The 22,098-nt window shown below is 41.2% G+C and overlaps 1 protein-coding gene across 7 annotated transcripts in view; it reads right to left on the reverse strand.

The window, feature by feature from the left end:
• The window catches only part of RBM47 (RNA binding motif protein 47), a 107,860-nt gene extending 85,987 nt beyond the window's left edge, over positions 1-21,873 (reverse strand). For 4 of the 7 annotated variants that reach the window (XM_030564786.1, XM_030564782.1, XM_030564784.1 and 1 more), the window contains exon 1: positions 20,700-21,270. Coding sequence is in view for 2 of the 7 variants with exons in the window: in XM_030564780.1 (XP_030420640.1) it covers positions 21,740-21,753 (14 nt within the window). In the remaining 5 variants the exon portion in view is untranslated. Of the gene's footprint in view, positions 1-20,699; positions 21,271-21,739 lie in introns of those variants that run through there. The other 3 variants (XM_030564780.1, XM_030564779.1, XM_030564785.1) reach the window with 2 other exon arrangements.
• Between the last annotated feature and the right edge of the window lie 225 nt (positions 21,874-22,098).

Below are 22,098 nucleotides of genomic sequence, written 5' to 3' on the forward strand. Positions count from 1 at the left end.
AACAATAAATAAATAACTGAATCCTGCACTATAATATCTGCTTTCAGTTAACTGATGATAGTGTCCAGTTATTTATTTCATATTGAAGTAGCATCAGGGGGACAACAGTATCAACAAATCCAACAAGCTTCAATGCAGCCAGAGCCCTCACAAAGCAGTGACTGCCTCCCCCGGAGCTGGCAACAAGCGATGCAACCCTGACTTTGTTTCAGTTTTCCTTCTCTCAAACCATACTCACCTCTAGCCCAGCTATCAGGGGAATGGAAGTTCATAATAATATATTCTAAGATATTATAAACATCAGTGTTAGCAGACTGTATATGTTTAACCCTTTGAGGGAAATAGGCCCTAAGGAGGTGAAAGGACAGAGAGAAAGAGGCATCAGGTACACTTCAGTAGAAAGAGAAGTCTCCACAGAAGGGGTCACCAAAGTCAGAGCTGTTGTACCACCTGCGATTAAACAGTAAACTGGAGACGAAGGTTGGGATTTTCTATGTTGACCTAACTGCTCCCAATGAAACCAAAAAAATTCCCATTGACTTCGTCCGAAGTAGAGTTAGGCCATTGCCGATTGCTCTTGAAAATCCCACCCATAAGTGACAGAGTTTAGCATAGGAAGGACACCAAGAATAATATGCATGCATCCGAAGAAGTGGATATCACCCACAAAAGCTCATGCTCCAATACGTCTGTTAGTCTATAAGGTGCCACAGAACTCTTTGCTGCTTTTACAAGAATAATACAAATCCTAGGGAAGGTGAGTGAAAAGCTGCATTTCCATACAAGGAATCCTCCTTTTTAGAGACAGGAGAACCTAAAACTTATATCCTTTTCGAAATTTTCATGTCTAGAATCCAAAACTTTGGATGATTTTATTTGAGTTGGTAAGGGATGAGGGGAGATAGGTTATTTTTCTCTCTTTGAAAGAGTGGTGAAAACAGTTCTAAAATATTTCACAAAACATGTATTCTTCTTTCATAAAGTTCTAGGTTTTATGAAGAATCCTAAATGTCTCCAAACCTGATTCCTTGCTAAGAAGTATTAGGGGCAGTATAAAAGTCAAATGCCCTGCAGTCTAAAGAAAAAACTAGACAGGCTTAGAGGCATACAAAAGAGTTTATTAATCAAAGTTCATAGAAGTCACTGGGATGCATCAAATCATTGCCTGATAATTCTCTTGAGACTAGATAAGCCAGATTCTCAGCTGCAGCCCTGATTTAACCAATGTGTACTCAGTACACCTGCACAGGGCCCCCTGACCACCGCGTGCACACACACAAAAATCCCATAACCCCTGGCCAGGCAGCGGACAGGGTGGGGTGTCACAAGAGCAGGGCCCCACCTGCACTCTGTGGTAAGAACCAATGGGTCTTATAGACCACCCTACCATTGCTGGTTTTAAACTCCTGAGTTGCCACATCTCATTATTTTATTACCAGACTTACAATATTTGGTGTTTTTCTTAAAGCCCCATCTCCTGGAATCATGTGGTTACATGAGAATCTTAACTTAGGGTATGTCTACATCTACAATTTTGCAGCACTGGTTGTTATAGCTGTATTAGTACAGCTGTATAGGGCCAGCGCTGCAGAGTGGCCACACTTACAGCAACCAGCGCTGCAAGTGGTGTTAGATGTGGCCACACTGCAGCGCTGTTGGGCGGCTTCAAGGGGGGTTCGGGGAACGCGAGACCAAACCGGGGAAGGAGATCAGCTTCACCGCGGTTTGCTCTCGCGTTCCCCGAACCCCCCTGCAAACTGCAGGGAAGGAGACCTGCTTGCTCGGGGATTCGGGGAACGCGAGAGCAAACCGCAGGGAAGGAGACCTGCTTGCATGGGGGTTCGGGGAACGCGAGAGCAAACCGGGGAAGGAGACCAGCTTCGCCGCAGTTTGCTCTCGCGTTCCCCGAACCTCCCTGCAAACCGCAGGGAAGGAGACCTGCTTGCACGGGGGTTCGGGGAACGCGAGAGCAAACCGGGGAAGGAGACCAGCTTCGCCGCGGTTTGCTCTCGTGTTCCCCGAACCCCCCTGCAAACCGCAGGGAAGGAGACCTGCTTGCTCGGGGATTCGGGGAACGCGAGAGCAAACCGCAGGGAAGGAGACCTGCTTGCACGGGGGTTCGGGGAACGCGAGAGCAAACCGCAGGGAAGGAGACCTGCTTGCTCGGGGGTTCGGGGAACGTGAGAGCAAACCGGGGAAGGAGACCTGCTTGATTACCAGAGGCTTCATCAGGTATGCTGGGATACCTGCTTATTCCACGGAGGTCAAGAAAAGCGCTGGTAAGTGTCTACACTTGATTACCAGCGCTGGATCACCAGCGCTGGATCCTCTACACCCGAGACAAAACGGGAGTACGGCCAGCGCTGCAAACAGGGAGTTGCAGCGCTGGTGATGCCCTGCAGATGTGTACACCTCCTAAGCTGCAGCGCTGTAACCCCCTCACCAGCGCTGCAACTTTGTGATGTAGACAAGCCCTTACTTTCTTTAAACAAATGCTTCTAGCACGTCTGGTTGTAGAGGAAAAGTTGAAATTGTGAACCCCAATGGCTCAAAAACTAGAAGGCAAATAAAAAGAACTCTACATTTACTTTTTAAAAAATCTCCTGATCTTTTAAGCTAACCCCATGATTTTGGGGGGTCTGACTCATGGCTTTTGAATGTTGATTGGCAATATTGAAACCATTCTTGGTGTTGGGTTTTGCATCCTCAAGTGGAAAGTTCTGTTCAGTCAGCAGAGTACTACAAGACTTCGGCTATTCCATTTTTTCTTAGCTTTCCTGAAACACTGAATGGGTTATAAAATTAGGTCATCACAAGCTGTGCTGATGAACCATTTCATTTTATGTTCAGGTTCATTTCTCATCATAATAAAGTGAGCAAGACAGACACAATTTTAATCTCACTAGTTCTATACCAGTGAAATTCCACTGGCTTCAGTGGAGTTATTTCTGATTTACATCAGTGTGAGGTCATCATAAGGTCATCTGTATATCTTCACCAGCATGATTTGTACAGGCCATATTGATGGTCAAACATAAGCATCCCAACACCAGGTTAAGGGTATTACACACACTTTTGGGGAATCTTTGTAGAATTAGCACCACATATAATTCATATTAAGATGCATACTTGTGAAGCAGCAGTGGCTTCTGTCCTTTTGTATGGTTCTGAAACCTGGGCCACCACAGAGACACACATGTGGCTGCTGGACGTTTTCTATGTGACATATTGAAGTCATATAGTGGTTTTATCATGTTATGAATGAGAATGTCAGGCATCAGACCAACCAACCTCCAATGTGTTCTCCACTGACTCAACACTGGCTCAAGTGGCTTGGCTTTCTGCTCTGCATGCAGGAGTCTATACCAGCTAGGGTGACCAGACAGCAAATGTGAAAAATCGGAACAGAGGGTGGGGGGTGATAGGAGCCTATATAAGAAAAAGACCCAAAAATCATGATTATCCCTATAAAATTGGGACATCTGGTCACCCTAGTACCAGCCCACCAGCTTTATGTAGTAGATCCAACAGAAGCTGGATGGAAAGACTTTGCTGATGGCCTCATACACACTGGAGGGATGGTGTGGCTTCTGACCTTGCCTGTCTCAGCCTTAATATAGAGCACTACACTGGCAGGAGACCAGGCTCTCTGGAAACGGGTGATCCAAAGTGTGCACTTTATTCTCCATAAGCCGGAGAATGAATGAATGAATGAATGAATGAAGACAAGTCTCAGTGCTACATATGGGGGCATGGATCAGTGTTTATGTTGCAATTCCCATCAGTACCTGGCCCAAGCTGGGGAAGCTAATGATCCAACCAGTGGACCAAATTCGGTGATGAATCCTGTCACGTGCCACCTGAGGCAGGTTGTGCGTATGCTAAGAAGAACCTCTACATATATTTTCTAAAAAGTAGAAATGGCTGAACTTCTGCAAACAAATGGAGAGTATTACTGATTTTTCTGTTGCATCAACACTGAGATGCTTACCTTCTAGGCAGAGCATTTGCCACCTTTTTGATTCTGTAAAACAGTGCTAACTGGTGGATTTTGTAAGGTAAAGCCAGCCCATCAATCTATGAAGGCCATCTAACAGTCATCAGATTGTAACAGCTAATGTGGGCTGGCTTTGAACTGGCAGCCTGAAGGTGAAGGGTTCCCTACCCTAAAAATCTCCAGATCCATCCTCCAGCTCAGCTTCAGTTTGTTTTTTATCCTCAAAACCTTCTTCCCTTTCTTATTTTTCTTTGCTTTCTTGCCTTCTTGTTTCTCTTTCTCCATTCCTTAACATACTTATTTTCTATGTCCTCTACCACTTTCCTTTCCTCATTATACTTCTGTCCCTGTCATCATTTTCAGCTGCCTTGCCTTCCTCATCCTGTGATGAATCCCCCAGCCCTTCCCTTCTTTCTCCCATCAGTTTTTAAACAAACAAACTTTCCATCTTTCTTCTTTCTCTTCCAGTTTCTTTACCTGCTTGTTTTAAAGATTCGTCCTTTTCTTGTCATGTTCTTATTCTCTCTCACGCTCTTCTTTATTAGAGCATTTACTTCCCTTTACTTCTAAAATAATTTTTTTAAAAAATCCTACAGGTGATAGATTTGGAAAAATCTTTTTTTTAATCTTGTCCCTGAATCCTATGATAATATTTCCACCTAAAATTTCAATTTCTGCTGATGATGATCTTTTAGCATTATCCTGGTCAAATTCTTTTCTATACACGAGTGTTCCTACCTCTCCCTGACGTGGTTGAATTTGTTAGTACTTTTCTGCTTACAATTGATTGCTGTACCATATAGCAAATTTAGCCTAAAGAACAGTTGCAGTTATGCTATAGTGTACTGACGGATATTAAAAGTGGATTTATAAAGGAATATGGTCCATATTTTACTGTATGAATTGATCACATACAGTTCACTGCAACTATTTATTACTGAAATCTGAAGTGTATTGGTTAGGTGTGATTGCTTGCGTAAGTTACATGGTATTATTTCAGTGCTCTGATTGGATGAGCATAACTATTAAATCAGGAGGAAGGTTTAATGAAGCCACTTGGGCTTTATGTCTCCGAAGGTGAAATTCATCCCCATGCAGAGGGCCAGCACATTCCCCATTTAAGTAGTGCATACATTTTGTGTTGGCCTTCTGCACAGGGAAGGGTTTCAACCACAGCAAGAAGACTAGGGGAAATTTAGAAAATATTAAATGTCCTTTTGGGGCTGTACTATGTAAAGCATCATTGGTATAAAAATTAGATTACTGTGGGGATTCATAGATTCCAAGTCCAGAAGAGACCATTGTGATCATATAGTCTGACCTCCTGCATAACACAAACTATAGAATAGCCCCAAAACGATTCCTAGAGAATATGTTTTAGGAAAGCCTCCAATCTTGATGTTAAAGTTGCCAGTGCTGTTTGGGTTTAGAATATAAACTTTATTTGGTCATATTCACACAAAGCAGTTGAGTGCATGTGCATGATCTAATTGTGAAGATGAAGGTTTAGATCCTTTTTTGGCTTGTTTGACTGCCTTTCTCTCTGGACCCTCGCAAAGAATTCTAGGGAATCTGGATCAAGCAGTGTCTCATCCCACACAGAATATAGTGCTTCTGATGCAATTATTTAAATGTGAAGGCCTAACATTTGCTCTCCAGGGGAGCTAAAGTAAGCAAAACGATATTGCATGAATATTCACAGAAGGCAAATGGAAGAAGGGCAGTCACTTGAATGAAACAAATTTCTTTTTTAAATTTGAGTGAACATTTCTCCACCAAATGTGTTTGTCTTGATTCAAGTCTAGTCCACACATCATCTACTCAATGGATGTTGAATTACCTCTATTGTGTCTTTAAAGCTTTGCTCTCTGGTCTGAGATTGCTTTTGGTATCAGTTCTATTATCATGCATCTTCCCTGTCACTATTTGTTCAACCTAGTCTTCCCTGTGATACCTATTACATTGACTTTGTATTCACTGATTTAATAGATAACCTCATAATGAAATTCCCATAATTGTTCTCTTCTTGCTTCTTTATAGAGGCAAGTTTCTAGTCCATTTTTCTTCGTGAGTTACAATATCTGAACCATGTGCCATTGAAGGAATTAGTTAGATTCATTATTTAGCTTTTCAGTTATGCTCCCTATCATAATTTCTCTTTCTCTTCTCAAGTTATTCTGCCTGATTTTCATTTTACTCCTGTTCACTTTCAACTCAGCTAGGAAAGCCAGCCAGAAAGTGGAGTTCTTCTAATTTGTCAGATTACATTTTTAATGGCAATTCCCATCAAGAAGAAATGTGTGGTACTAAGAAGTCATATACTTACACAAAAGCAGGCAGATTTACTCCTGTAGGCACAGGGGTTTCCAATTGCTTATTGTCTATGCAGAGGAGGATTCACTCTGGGAAAGGACACAAACTGATACCATTGCCACCCTCCCTTTGGGATTCTGCCTGAGGAAGGGGCAGTTTTACATTCTGGCCAGGACTCCCTAAAATCCCTGCTAATAGAGACTGTCTGAGAAATGCATCACCTGGTCCTGCCAATGTGTGGGGTGCCCTGGATTGGTTCTGATGCCATGGTAGAGAGGGGTTGCAGACAGATTTCTCCATGGCACCTCTGCCTCTGATACACTTTCCACCCCCAGCCAGAGCCCTCACCCTCCACACCCCAACCCTCTGCTCTAGCCCTGAGCCCCCTCCCCAACCCTTCGGCCCCACCCCCATCACACATCACCTCCATACTGGTGCACATAACAAAATTCATTCCGCACATGGATGTAAAATATTAGAGGGAACACTGCAGGCTATGGCCTTTGCGTACTTCATATTCTATTGCATCCACCCTTGCTGATGGCTGGGTTAGTAGCAGAGAGGAATATTCAAGGAGCATGGCTGCCACTTCTCACAGAAATCCATGGTAATACCAGCGCTATTTATCACCCCTGCAGCACTGGCTGCTCAGCTATATTTGTTATTGTACTGCCACTGGCTGGCCCCATCTCCCATACACGCAGATCCTCTGTATGTCAGCCCAGAACTCCTCTGTCATGGCAGCTTTACAGCTTGTTTTTGCTCTTTGAGAATCAGGCCCTTTACATTTTTGGGAGATGGATCCGTAGGGTGAGGGCTGAAGTGCATGTGCTGAAATCATACCTTAGCACCATTATTATTACTGACTGCTAATGATGCTCTTTGCACTGTACTAGACACAAATCTATATTCACTGTGTGTATGATTTCTACAGATTCAGGTTTGCATACTTTCTAATTTACTTGCATTTGAATTGTACCCCATTTTCACATCTTTGATTTCCAAAGCAAGTGAAAATCCTATAAAAGCAATACAAAAGTGAATCAGTCTGTTGATTTGACTGACACCTCTAGAATTTAATTGGGATACAAATAAATGTACACATTTAGCCCATTATGCAAACATTTGTATTGCCTTTTTTACTGTAACTATTTTTTCCTTTTATATCAACTATTCCTTTCTTATCTGGTTTCACTCACTACGAAATCCATGGCCATTTGCTGATTAGCATTCCTTTTCCAGCCTCGCCTTCTTTTCTGTAGGGGTGACCCCACACTTTCTATGTTAAGACCTGTAAACTCACTGTGGAGTCTTGATTTTGAGTTTACGCTACTGTGCTCAAAAGTTCAGTAGGTTCAGCACCCCATGGTTTTAATGTGATCAGCTGCCTCAGTAACCTCACTCAGCTCTTCTACAATGCCACCAAATCTGTGAGAAGGTTATTACTCTCTTTAGTTGTGTTTTTCAATACACAAAGTGAGATATTACCTTAGTTAGAGAGCACATAATGCAGGCAAGCAAAAGATGCCAATATTATCTCTGGAGGTGAGGGAGCTACCTCTGAGGAATGTTACCCACTTATCCAGAAAAACTTGCATAGCAGGGAAGGTGAATGCTAACCCAGAAAAACTGGGTTAGCATTCACCTTCCCTGCTATGCAAGTTCTTTAGCCTATGGTTAAAGAGTCCTAGAATTAAGCTCTAGAAACTGGATGTGAGAGGCACTTCTGATGTCTGTAATAGGTTTGCCTTGGAGTTGTTAAATACTTACTCCATGTGATTGGACTAATTAAAAGTTTTTAATCAAACAAATCCCTGTTTGTGAAAGTATAAAAACTAAGAGGATTAGATGTTTTCACGTTAGTTAAACTAGATATAAGTAGGAAATAAAGTTGTTGCTATTAATTTTAAAATTTGTTACCGTTAGCAGGTTTTTGTGAAGTTGGTGGATGATGACATTAATCTGGCAAATTAAAAAAACCCTGCTATTGAACCCAGAGCATTTTTATCATTTGAGAATTAACAGGAAGACAGTAAATCAACTGGCATATTTCTTAGGAAAAAATACCTTCCTCAGATGAACCTTTGACAAGCTTTACAAAGTTTAACACTTCCATCTAAAAAGGGAATAACTCATTTTGCATACTGAATATTTCAGCAACCTTGATTAAAGTTGTTTGATCTTTAATATCAAAACTATTATTATTATGTATTACTATAGGATCTAGGAGCCCCAATCAAAATGGTAGGACAGTGTAATTCCTACCCTTTCTTAGTATTCTCACCTTCCAGTAACATTTGAAGCAAAGAATATTTAACCATCACAAATCAGCAGGCATTTCAGTACGTGATCTCATATAATACTTGAAATATCAGGCCATCATTTGGTTTACATCAGGGGTTCTCAAACTGGTGGTCAGGACCACTCAGGGGGTCACAAGGTTATTACATGGGGAGTCGTGAGCTATCAGCCTCCACCCCAAACCGCGCTTTGCCTCCAGCATTTATAATAGTGTGAAATATATACAAATGTGTTTTTAATTTATAAGGGGGGGGTCGCACTTAGACACTTGCTATGTGAAAGGGGTTGGCAGTATAAAAGTTTGAGAACCGCTGGTTTATATAATATTTGTCTATTGTTAACAGATTGAAGAATAACATAAAGCCTCATTAATATTATATTTACCAGCTATGGAGTCTGTGATTTTTAACCACATTATGTTTTTACTTTCAGTTAGGTCCCTGTTGTTAAAAAAAACAACCCAGTTTATTTTAGGGGTGTGTGTGTGACTCAGAACCAAACTAACCTTTTGGTTCCTTTGGGAGTGGATTGCTTCAAGAGCTGCCCTGACCAGGGTAGGTAACAGCTAACTGGAATGTAATTCTACCAATGTATTGTACCCACTTAGCATTCCCACCCTGCCAAAGAACTACAACAAAAATAGAACTTCATGGTCTTCCAACACACCAGTGTCTTATTCCCACTCATAAATTCATGAGCCAATTCCCAAGTGAGGCAGTCCAGCTCAGCAGGCAACCCGCAACACTCAGCATTGTCCTCTGCTGTCACTTATTACTCTGCCTTGCTCCTTTAGAGCTCCAGATGACCTGTGGAGCAGAGATCCCAAAATTTCCAAGGTTTTTGTCCTGTTCTGCCAAAGTCCCAGTTTAGAAAGATTTACTTCTGCTGTCTAGGTAATAATTCCTGAACTGACGAGTCACGCTCTTATTTGAATCAGGATGCATTAAGCATGTATATCTAACACTGGTGACCTTGAAGGAGCAATAGTGAACTGAAGTGCATTTCCAGTGCCAGTAAGGAATAAACAGAGACAACAGAGAACAAAAATAGATAACTAAACCCCTCTCCCACCACCCAAAATAAAACTCTAGTGGACAAGGCTCACTGACCCTATCCATGATCTGTGGAAATTTAGAAGAGAATGATCAGATGTGTAGGAATATTGTAACAAATTTCTATTCTACTTCATTCAGCCATACTGCTCCCCATGGAAACAGGATCCTAGTTAAGTCCTAGAATCATGGCGTGAGTTCTATAGCTAGCGTTTTTGGGACGTCTTGGCATGTTATATATGTGCTATTGTTCTACTGCTTTAGGGAGGATGAGAACATTTGGAATTGCTGAGTATTTTTTAAAATCCGGCCACTTTTTTTGGTGCCTAAAATGGGAGGTGTTGGGTATGGATGTCATTTAAAAAGCTGTCCATAAACATTTTGCTGCTCCTAATATTTTGCAATTTTAGGAGTCTGCCAATTCTGCCAATATATGATACCGCTGGCTCTGAAATAAATTATGGTCCCATGGAAACCCGAGTTGCCAGTAAAAAAGTATGTTTAGAAAAACTAATTCTTTTGAATAATTTATGCAGGTGCACTTTTACTATGACATATCATTTGCCAGAGTTACTCAGGGAAACTTTGTTGAAAGAGAGTGTTGTACTATATTCAGTGACATTGCTCTGGATTTAAATAGGATCACCAGGGAGGCGGAGCAGAAGGAGGGAAGCTGAGAGATACTGATTTTATGTAGTGTTAGGAAAAATACATCTTTCTCTGTTGGTACATTTCATCACGTCAGTGTGGGCTGGTGCTGGCTCTAGGTATGAAATATAAATTTAGTATATAAGGATCTTGCTAATATGATATAAGCATTAATCCACACAGTTTTTGGTCCGTTGACAAAAGGATGATTCAAGTAATCTGTAGATTTCTAGCTTGTTGCATAATAGAAGAGAGAGATTTATGATGATACAAATGCATTGAATAGTAGCAGCCACAGTTTCACCTCCACCCACATTTTACATTTTTATATGTTTGTTTTTAAGCAGAATACCACCTACACATGCAACTTCAGTAAGATTAGTAACTACTGTGTGCCAAGAAAATCAATATGCATTTTGCCTTGAATATCTCAAAGTTAAGTAATAACTGGGCCTCTATTTAAGTAAAAAAGGGGGGAGCAGGCAGGTTGCAAATACCATCAGTTGCTATGTGACTTCAGTAGTGGTGTGTGTGGATGAGTGAGTGGGTGTGGGGAGGGAGGAGGCTGGGGCGAGCAGGGAAAGAGTGGAAGAAGGATGACATTCTAGAAAATTGCTGTCCAGCTTTTAGCAGGCTATGGTAGAATCCAATATGGAAAAAGAGCCAGGTCCCGTTGAAGTCCATGAGAGTACTGCCTGGCTTTGAATAGGAGCAGGATCTTGCCCAGTAATGAAAGGGCCGTTCAGATGCTACGTGTCCTTATGAGTATGCTGATATTATGTAATACGGTAAAAAATGAAAACCTGTCTAGCACATAACTCTGATGCACTCAAGGACATACTGCTATTTGTTTTACAGCTTACCTCTCTGCCAGGGATTAGCAATGTGCCATTGATATCTCCCTATAAAATGTCTTATTTTCAGCATTTCAAAACCTGATCTAACTTTCAGAGGGGAATCGTTTGTTTGGATTCACTTTTAATAAAAAATGAGAAAGAGTTCCATTTTTCTGCTCCAGTCTTTCTCCTGCCTCGAGCTCCTTTGCATTTAAGGTTTCTTTATCCACAAGCATAACAAACTTTCAGCACCAAATAGAAAAGAACATGAATTTATACTATGAATATTTTTTTTTTTAGCCAGGGAGGGAGCTACTTTAAGTCACCAACCTTTGCTTTCTGGAAATTCTTTGGTGTATTACTGCATAGCAGAGTGGTGTGACAAGGATAAAGAGATTAGAAATAGTTTCATTTAACTCCTTCTGTTAAAAAAACTGCAAAGGGCACTAATTTACAGCTCTAAGTATTCCCACAATTCTTCATAAAAATTGACTATAAGTGCAGGAAACTTATAGGCATTAAGAAATAAACTAAACAACAACAACTTTGTTAGAATACTAAAAATAAAAAAAAATCCAAAAAGAGAAATAATATAAAAAGGTATTGAGATCGCCTAACTGTAAAAAAATAAGATGACTTGCAGAGTACATGTACACTGGGGTTTAGCCCTGATTTCAGCCATCAGAGGCCAGTAATCAGCATAGTGTGTAAGTTTCAAAGCAGTGTAGATTGTGGTTTTCCTTGTCTACATTAGAGAGTTGTGCTAGCGCAGCTATGGTGGTTGCTGTGATCTGCTGTTGGTTGAAATCAGGGCTAACCCCTCTATTTCGACAATGGCTCAGATACCAAGGGAGCTATCCCATGTTCTTTGTGAACTTCCATTCATAAGTGAATGGGAATTTAAGTATGCCTGGAATGCAGGATCAAGCCTCAAAACTTGGAAAACTGTTCCTAGGGAGTAATTTACATGAGCACTTCTGCTTGTGAACTATCCACACGATAGTGTTTAGGAAGGTGTTCACTATTCAGAATTGTTAAATTAACACTTGAGGGGCATATATGGCATTTCATCTTATTTGTGAAGTGCTTGGACTCTATCTTCAACTATTTGGTATGAATAGTGTTTGAATGGTTACCTAAGTGATTTGTTTCTGACTCTTGGCTTCAAGTTAGTTGGGGCAGGGACTCATTTCATTGTGCACACAGTGCCTAGAACAATGGGGATCTACTATAACAAAACACAAACAAGAATGGAGCTATGCCCATTTACATAGCTGAGGATTTTGTCAAGTATGTTTAGCATACGAAGGGTTTGAACCTGCACCATTTAAATCATTGAGTTTTGCCACTGACTTCAAGAGGGACAGACTTTTTTTCAGGAACAAAACATCCATTCTGAAACTTTGTACCTCATCATTGGGTCTGATTATAAACAAAATGCCAATTGCGATATCCATTCGGCAAAGCAGAGAGAAAGTATTAAACAACACACATACATCTGAGTCTGCAATCACATAATCTCTAACTGCTAATGATTACGGGCCAACTCCTATTCAGTACTCTTAACTTGTCTGTAAAAGAATATTTAAAAAGCCCTTTCCTTCACTATTCAGAATTAAACAAGTTTAGACTCACATTTCCCCCCTTCTGTTAAGTTGGCTCGTTCATGTCAAGCAAATATGCAAATCCCACCCTGTAGGAGCAATTTGAACATTGCTGATTCTGATTTAATCACGTCGCCGCCAAAACACTCAATACTGTAAGGCTGTTTATATATAAAAAAATTAAGGTCCAAATCAATTTGTACCATATTTATAGCACGTAGGACAATAAATGAATAGAGATCATATTTCCAATATCCCATTCATTACCTTCTAATGTGAAAACACAGGTTCATTTCAGGTAAATGGTATGTCAACTTAATTTATGAATAATTGTCTATCGGGGGGGAACCCTCAGTGGAACAGAGTGGATTTCTACACTCTATTTCCTATGTTTAACAAAGCAGTCACAGTGTGTGCATGCACGCGTGTGTGTGTAAGTAATATACAATATGAGGGGTAGTGTGAGAGTCTGATCTTGAAGCATGCTGCGTCCTTGCTGAGACTCTGCAATTCCTATCAACTTTATTAGGATTTACAAGATCTCTTCAGGTGCTCAGCACCTCTCTAGATTAGGGTCCAAATTTGCAAACCTACCACTGGGTCCATGTGCATGGACCCCTGTGCCCCGGCAGAACCCATAGTCTAAAATGATCATTTGATACAGGGCAAAATTTCTAAAAGCGTCTAAAGGCGTTCAGCACCCAACTCTCACTGACTTGCAATGGGAGCTGGCTGCCTAACTCCCTCAGGTGCTTTTGAAAATCCCACATATAGTGTTTAAGGCCCTAATCCTGACCAACGCAACTACGTCTGGAGTCTCAGCCTTGGTGTCACTGCACTTTGAGAACCACTAGTATAAAACATGCATTTGTCACTTCACAGTGCAGGAGACATTGGACCTTTAACCTGTCGCTGGTTTAGGACTTAACATTGCCCATCCTAAATCTCAAGGCAGTATAATTTTGGGGGGAAGGAGGAAAGAAGGGGGAAAGAAGGAAACCATCTTTAAATATTAACATTCTGAAAGGTGTCTGAAAGCTGTTAGTAGTAGTCTTGGCAGAGAGAGATGAGGGGGCATATAGTGCTGAAAAGCCACAGAAAGGTATAAGATAAATGCAGTTTATCACACGGATATCGTCACCACCCGTGGTATAAATGTTTATGTGGAGCTTTTTATGCTTATATGGCCCTCATTACCATAATTTCTGTGCACCTCACAATCTTTAATATATTTATCCTCAGAACACCCTTGTGAAGTACGGAAGTTCTATGATCCCCATTTTACAAATGGGGAACTGATGCACAGAGACACTACGGGTATGTATACACTTCAAGTGGACATCCACAGCTGGCCAATGCCACCTAACACATGCTCATGGGGCTTGGGCTGCGGGACTGTTTAATTGCAGTGTAGACATTCTGGTTCAGGCGGCAGCCCAAGCTCTGGGACCCCCCCACCTGGCTGGATCTTACAGCCCAGGTTCCAGCCCAAGCTGGAATGTCTACATTGCAATTTAACAGCCCCTTAGCCCAAGCCCCTTAGCCTGAGTGAGTTGCGGATCTTTAAATTCCAGTATAGACATACCCTAAGTGATTTGCCTAAGATCACAGTGGAAGTCCGTGGTGGAGAAGTGACTTAAGCCCAGATTTCCCAGGTCTAAAGCTTGTGCTGCAACTACTGGCCCATTCATTCCTCTCTTCTTTTTCATTCAGCTACTGATTTAAAACCTATTGTGTGTATATAACATACAGAAAAGTTAGTGTGTGACTTCAGAGGGAATCCTTTCAGCTGTGGTTGGAGTTTGGGAAAAACTTCAAAAATACCAAGATTGAAAATACAAGAATCGTCCACTGGCACTTACTTTCTAGACAATTGTTAATTCTATATAAATTATTAATAAATTCTAAATAAATGTTGTTAAATCAATGTTCTTTGTGTATCTTTAGTGCTTAACCCAGGACAGGTTTAAAAATGAAGTGCTAGTAGAATTAGCTTCCAGGTTTTTGCAAAAGATCATACTTTGATCTGGAAATAGGGAAGCGTAACATCATCATAAATAGTTTGTCTCATTACACATGCAAGTACAACATGGCAAATGGATAAGACACGGGAGGGGAATATGCACTAAAAGTGGAGGGATGGTTTAGAGTATTTGGAAGGAACAAAAAAACTGGTTCCTGTTTTCAGATTCTTTAATTGCATACGGAGGCCTGAAGCCCAGGCCCACAGACTGGAGACAGGCCAAAAATCAGAACCGTTTATCAGACTTCCCCCTTCCATCCAAATCTTGGCATTTTGGATAAAATAGAACCCAGATCCGAACCATCTCTAATCAAAATAAAAACAGCTCTTTAGCTCATCTTATTTATTAAAGCCCTGCCCATTATTACTTGTGTTGAGGTAGTGCCTGGGACCACCAGTCATGGACCAGGACCCTAATGTACTAGGAACTGTTCCAACACAGAATAAAAAGAGGGTCCCTGTCCCAAGGAGCTTACAAACTAAGTATAAGAAGAGAGGCAACAAGTGGATACATACAGAGCCATAACTAGGGATTTTTGTGCCCGAGGCAATGGACAGGGGCGGCACATCCAGCTCTTCGGCGGTGGGTTCCTCTCAAAGGGAAGGACTCGCTGCCAAATTTCCGCCAAAGAGTCAGATGTGCCACCCCTCTCCTTTGCTGACGACCGGCAGCAATTCGGCGACGGGTCCCTCAGTCCCTCTTGGAGGGAAGAACTTGCTGCTGAATTGCCGCTGAAGGAGAGACTTTCTGTGCCCTTCACTTTCCGCGCCCGAGGCAAGTGCCTCACTAGCCTTACCCTCATTTTGGCACTGGATACATACAGAAAGTTGGGGGAGCAAACAAAGGGACAATAGCAGCCAGCAATTCTGTACTATATACTGTACTCTACACAGTACAGATTCACCTCTAATAAAGCTCTTAAATCCCATGGTTTTGCTGGAGTTCTGCTTTGACTCGAACTCACAGTGATACTCACAGGACACGAACAACAAAATATGTCTAATCCTCTCTGAATTGAAAATTCAGTGTTTCACACAGTGCTAATAAGTAATCACAGGATTGTTGGTCTACTCTGCAGTCTTTAAACATACTTGTCCATGCAAGTATAAAGGTTTACTGCAGGTCTAGATGGAAATGGATTTTTCAAGGGTTCAGAAAATACTAGTTGGGGGAAAATCTTGTGGTCATTAAAGCTGCCTTGGCACTTTTCACAAGAGTGGATGTATTAACCCTGGCATCTGGGCCTAGTCTAGCTGCTGAGGGTTTCATTTACCCTCTTAAAAAAAAAGTAATTGATGGTGTAAAATGGGTGATATTTCCACTCCAAAGGTATCTGTATTCTTATTATCCCTATGTGTATCTCAGTACATTTCTATAAAGTGCTTTGTGATCATCCCTGATAACTAGATATTTTATTTATACAGTGACTTATCCAAGTTGGCTTTACTGTTTACTCACCGACAAACCTAAACCTGTCTTGGATGAAGCAAGTCATTCTACTTCCTACTTAGTGCTTATACTCCTTCTCATTTACACAGGTTTTGCATCAGTACAGTAGACTGACTTCAGTGGAGTTACTACTAATTTACACCAGTGTAAACGAGAGGGTGATCAGGCCCCTATTGTTTGTATAAAGTGGGAAAGAGCTAAACTTGATCCTTAACTTTTTTAGCTCCGTGGTCTGTACATGGAGTTCTTCTCGTTCATTCGGTAAGATGCATTACAATTGGAATGGTGCTTCAACAAAGTAAATCCAGTTGAGGGACTAGATGACTTCAGGGCTTAGTAAATAGGATCAGAGCTTTCTGCTTCTGGGTTGTCAGTTAAATCCAGCCCAGTGTGTTAGTGATAGGGTTGCCAGGTGTACAGTTTTCAACTAGAATGCCTGGGCAAAAAAAGACCCTGGCAGCTCAAGTAGGCACTGCCAACTGAGCCATTAAAAGTCCAGTCCACAGCTCAGCCCTGGCTCCGCAGGGCTCCCAGAAGTGGCTGCCGAGTGCTGGCTAAGCGGCTCCCAATGATCAGGAACCGTCACCAAAGGGGGCTGCAGAGGCGGTGCCTGCAGGCACGAGGGCACCATGAAGACCCTCACTGGCTGCCCATGCACCTAGGGGCTGCAGGGGCCTGGCAGCCACTTCCTGGGAGCTGCGGTAAGCGCCATCGTGACCCTGCATCCCTGTCCCAGCCCAGAGCTCTCCCTTGCACCCCAAACCCCTCATACCCAGCTCCACCTGAGCCCACACCCTCAGCTGGAGCCCTCATCCCCCCCACCCCAATCCCCTGCCCCAGCCCAGAGCCCTCTCTCATACCCTGAACCCCTCATTTCTAGCCACACCTGGAGCCCACACCTCCAGCCCAGAACCCCTACCCTACCCCCTGCACTCCAACCCCTTGCCCCACTCAGAGCCCTCTCCTGCACCCCAAACCCCTCATCCCCAGCGTCACCCCAGAGCCCACACCTCCAGCCAGAGCCCTCACACCTCTCCCGCACCCCAACCCCATGCCCCAGCCTGGCGAAAGTGAGTGAGGGTGGGGAAGAGTGAGTGGCGGAGGGAAGGGGGATGGGACAAGCAGGGGCGGAGCCTCAGAGAAGGGGCAGGGTATGGCAGGACCTTGGGAAGGGGTTGGGCAGGGCTGAGATGTTCAGTTTTGTGTGATTAGAAAGTTGGCAACCCTAGTTAGTGATTGAAAATTGTTACTATCTGAACGGCTCTTTAATATTCTATTTGAAATAAGTCTGATGCATCTGTAGTTTGTCTCACCCCTTCATTCTCCAAAATATCCCACCTTTGCCTGTATCCCCTCTCAAATCTTCTGCAAGTTAACTAGGTAAAAAATAAAAAATAGAGTCTGAATATTATCTTGTGAAAAGTATATTCTAAAAAAAAGTCCTCTCTGCTGAGAGAGAGTTCCTCTATGATTTTCAGCGGTTAAAATGTAAAAAGAAAACAAACAAAAAATTCCCCAAACATGAGGCTGTCTGTCGACTTTGCAGTTAATAAGTTGTGCTCTATTGAGTTTACTGTGTCACCAATCTCTTGCAAGTCTTAAGTATACAAAGCCTACATTGTCTTGACAAGGATACTGAGAAGATGTGCCTGATCTTGGCAGGAGCTAGGTGTACCCAGAACCATGTTATTAAAAAAAATAACAACAGAAAAGAAATATTCTTTTAGGCCTCTTACTAGGAAAGACAATGAGCAGTGTCCTTACTACAAGTGTATAGCATGCACTGGTCAGTTTTAGAAACATGAAAATTGAAAAATGATAGATGGGAACACAGTTCTCAGTGACCCAAGTATAATTTAGGTCAAAGGGTGCTCAGATTAGGGCTTTTGCTTTATACTCGTCTCCAATATTGAGATGTAAATGTCCTGAAAGTTAACAAGTAAAGGCCTGGCAGATGTATTGCCTCCCTAAGGGCCAAATCCTTTTCCTTGGTCCCATAGAAATCAATTGCAATACTCCCACTGTGTTCAGCAGGGAAAGGATTTGGCCCTTAAGTCTCTACTATTGTTTGTCGGTAGTAATGCAGACACTTTTAGTATACTTCTTAGTCATTTGGATCATTCTTAATTTGAGAACTCAGTCATGCACGCTCAGAGAAAAGAGTTTGAATTTTATAAAAGTGGGAGATGAAATTATACATTCAGATAAGTGTAATATAACAATTGCCAAAGTCCAGAAAAATACATCCACAACTCATTATTCTAAACCAATATGAGCATGCATATGTATGTTCAGAATAGCTTTAACAGTGTTCAGCTCTAAATAGTGTGCCATCTAACTTTTGTTATTAGATATTTACATTGACAACCAGCTCAAACTAGATCTGAGCACCTGCTTTTAGTTAACAGAGAAAGTACAGCAGACATTTAAAAAATCCTCATGAGCAGTCTTATGAATTTCCCTGATATCAGACACATATACAGCTTTCACAGACAGGCTTCTATCATATGACAGTGATGACTGAATCAGCATAATTCAACGTCTGTACAATGTGTAGAACAGCAAATTATAACACCAACCATTAGAGATATGGATGGCCATGGGCCACAGACTGAAACCATGATCCTGCAGTAATCTCCATGCAGGTGGACTCCTGCACCTATGAAAAGTCCTACAGTAATCAATGGGGCTCCATGCATGGACCTCCTGGCAGGCTCAGGCTCTTAGTTAAAATTTTTCTTGAAACAATATTTCCATAAACATTTGCCATTTTAGTTGCTTAAAATAAGTACTCTTATCCAAAAGTGTTTGATGTTATTTTATACTTTGCTGATTTACAGCACATTCCTTTAATTTTTTTAATCCAACATTGATTTTTCAGACTGGACTGGAATATTAAGGTACAGATATTATTAGGAGTCATATTTACATGGCAAAGCTAGCCTGCCTTGTTGTGTGTGTCTGAAATCCCAAGATATATGAGGAAAAGAGAGGGCCCAATTCTCATCTCAGACAGATTGTAAATCAGGAATAGCTACATTGAAGTCAATGAAGTTACTTCTTTGGGGTAAAACATGAGTGAAAGAAGAACCTGACCCAGTGACTGAATATAAGAGCAGGAGAGAAACTGAGAATACAAGCAAAATGTTTTCCTCTAATTTATTTTTCAGACTCTAATGTTATTTTGACTGTATAGTTTGATTTTTAGCCTTGTTAGTAATTTAAACATGAATCTCTGTTAGATAAACTCCGAATAGCAGTATATTTCTGGTGTTATCTTATTTTCCTTTCTCAAGAGTGCACATTGTCTTCAGTTTTCCAATTTTATACCAGGCTCTGCTTAATACCACAAGTGATCTTTCACCTTTATGATCTGGCACCTGCAGTACTTGGAGATGTTTAGTACATAATGTTGCATATCTTTCTGGCAATAGTCCTAAAGTACAACAACTTGCTACATATTTGTTGCAACAGGCTGATGTATGCTTTTTTCTTTTCTCCCCCTGACCACCATGTGAACTCAGCATTAGACTTGTAAAGAAATATTGCAAGATTGTCCAAATTATTATTACATAAAACTGGAAGGCTCATAAAGAAACCACTATTAGATTCAAACTAGCCCCTGGGGCCAAGTTCTGCTCTGTGACCTCAGCTGGGTGGCATAGGTAGAACTTAAGGCAGATTTCAGAATCTAATCCCTCGTTTTGCTATATCCAACTTTTAAAATTCTGTGACTTTAGCCCCAATCTTTATTTTAAAGCCTCAATGGGAAATGAACTGTATAATTTTAATTTGTAACACAAACTGTTTCTTTTTACATGTATAGGGAGAGAGACATGCCCCAACAATCCTCATCTAATCACACATGAATCTAACTAAAGGCATATGAAGGTGAGATCTACCATAATGTATTTTATTTTTAAATAGCTATTAGAAAAGTCTTGTTTTCCTCATTTTAATGTCTCTAATCAGAGATCCCAGCTAGCTGCCCTGTTAATTTGTAATTTACCATCCATCAGAATTATGTCACCACTACATGTTCTACGCAGACTGATTTTAACTAAAAACAAATACAAATGTATTTACTTCAACACTATTTAACTCATCAGATAAGAAGATACTGGCATGTTAGAATTTGTTTGATATGAAGATGTACATACTCTTTTAAACTTAGCTTCTGAAATAGTGTATGTACCAAAAATCACTTTTCAGTCTTCTCTTAGTTGATATTTCTCATTTCCTCTCTAATCTTACAAGTTTTTAAAGAAAGAATCCAATCCATTGCTCAATCACTTGAAAGGATTTATCAAAACTTAGTTCAACTTGTGGTTTTGTTTCTGTTTTTTTACAGAGATTACATAAAACAATTTTTCAAAAATACCTTATGTCCCACCATGTTCTTAAAACAATCACAAGAGAGTAAACCCTGCAGTAAGGACACAGGGATAGCAAGGTGAACACAAAAATTTACCTACCTGTATTGTGTTTCTGAAGACAGTCTCTACACTTAAGCACTATTCACAGAGAAGAAAAAGTTTCTGGGCAGCAATGCATCTTCTTACTTTTTCTAATGTTCTGCTAAATGAGGAGTGTTGAGCAACTCCCTACAATGCTGTTTAACCCCCTCCTTTCACTCTCTGCCAGTTTAGAGTTTCTGAACACTGAAATGCCTGCAGAGAAACTTGCAATTAGTAATACCGCTAAGCTAAAACCCTTGATTCTCACTGACCTAAGCTGCACATTCCAAAGTACTAAACAGGAGTGCTAATCAGAAGGCACTCTTTTAGACTAAATTCCTGACTAGACATAAAGCATGAAAGTTAAGCTAAGATATTGCCCTACCAGAGCCTACTTTCTGCCTACTGGCTTGGTAAAGCCTGCGATATCTCAGGACTCAGGAGCACATACTGTGACTTGTGAGAGGAAAATGTTAAGTGTCTCCTCTCTCTGTTCTTTTTTTCTTCCCCCTCTCTTGTTCTCCCTGCTCACAGTAGCAAGGTTGTCTCTTGTATACTCCCTGCCCTTAAACTCACCAAACCAGATTTTTACTCCCGACACCAGCAACTTCCCGTAAATCTGCACTGAAATTTTATCCTGTTCAGAGCCTTTGCTGGCTCAAGGCCAGCGCAGCATTCCTGTTGTTTTAGGAGTGCAGATATCTTTGCTTTTAAAAAAAAAAATAAAATCGGGGGGACTGGGACGGGGGCAAGGATAACCTGAAGATATGTAAAGGCTGGCATGAGAGAGACACTTGGAAACAGTTTAAGTATTGTTTGACACCCCATGTTTGTATTTTTTTTAAAAGGTGGAGTTCCAATGTGAGTATCAGAAAGGGAGAATATATCCCCTCACTAAAATGGAACCACCTATTTGCTGAGTCACCTGCTTTATCTCTGCACAAAGCCTTTAGGAACAAAATGTTAAATCATGGGTTTCTTTCCCCCTGGTATTAAACAATGTAGGTTTTCAGTATCGAGATGTAGATTTAAAGGGAAAACAAATCAATAGTACTCACCTGAGGCATAGCATGGCTTGAATTAGTACAGGAAGATATTGCACTAGGAGAAACACACAAACTTTTCTGATCCAGTTTCATCAGTACAGTAGTTGTGCTTGTTAAATAAGTGCCTCATTTCAACCCCTTCTGACCTGAAGTTACATCTAGTTTCTAGAAAAGGAACAAAAGAGAAACTAGTTTTAGAAGCAACAGCCAAGCCCTCTTTTAACCTTTCTGTGATCTCTCTGACAATTGTTTTTTAACCTCAAAAGAAACAGTGATGCCAGAGAGTAAACTTTCCCTTACCACTCCCTATACCTTAGCTGCCTATGCAAGGGTTAAGTAGCCTGATGTATTTAAACAAAGCACAAAACCTG

The sequence above is a fragment of the Gopherus evgoodei genome, chromosome 5 (assembly GCF_007399415.2).
Source record: "Gopherus evgoodei ecotype Sinaloan lineage chromosome 5, rGopEvg1_v1.p, whole genome shotgun sequence".
In the NCBI taxonomy this organism is placed as follows: Eukaryota; Metazoa; Chordata; order Testudines; family Testudinidae; genus Gopherus; species Gopherus evgoodei.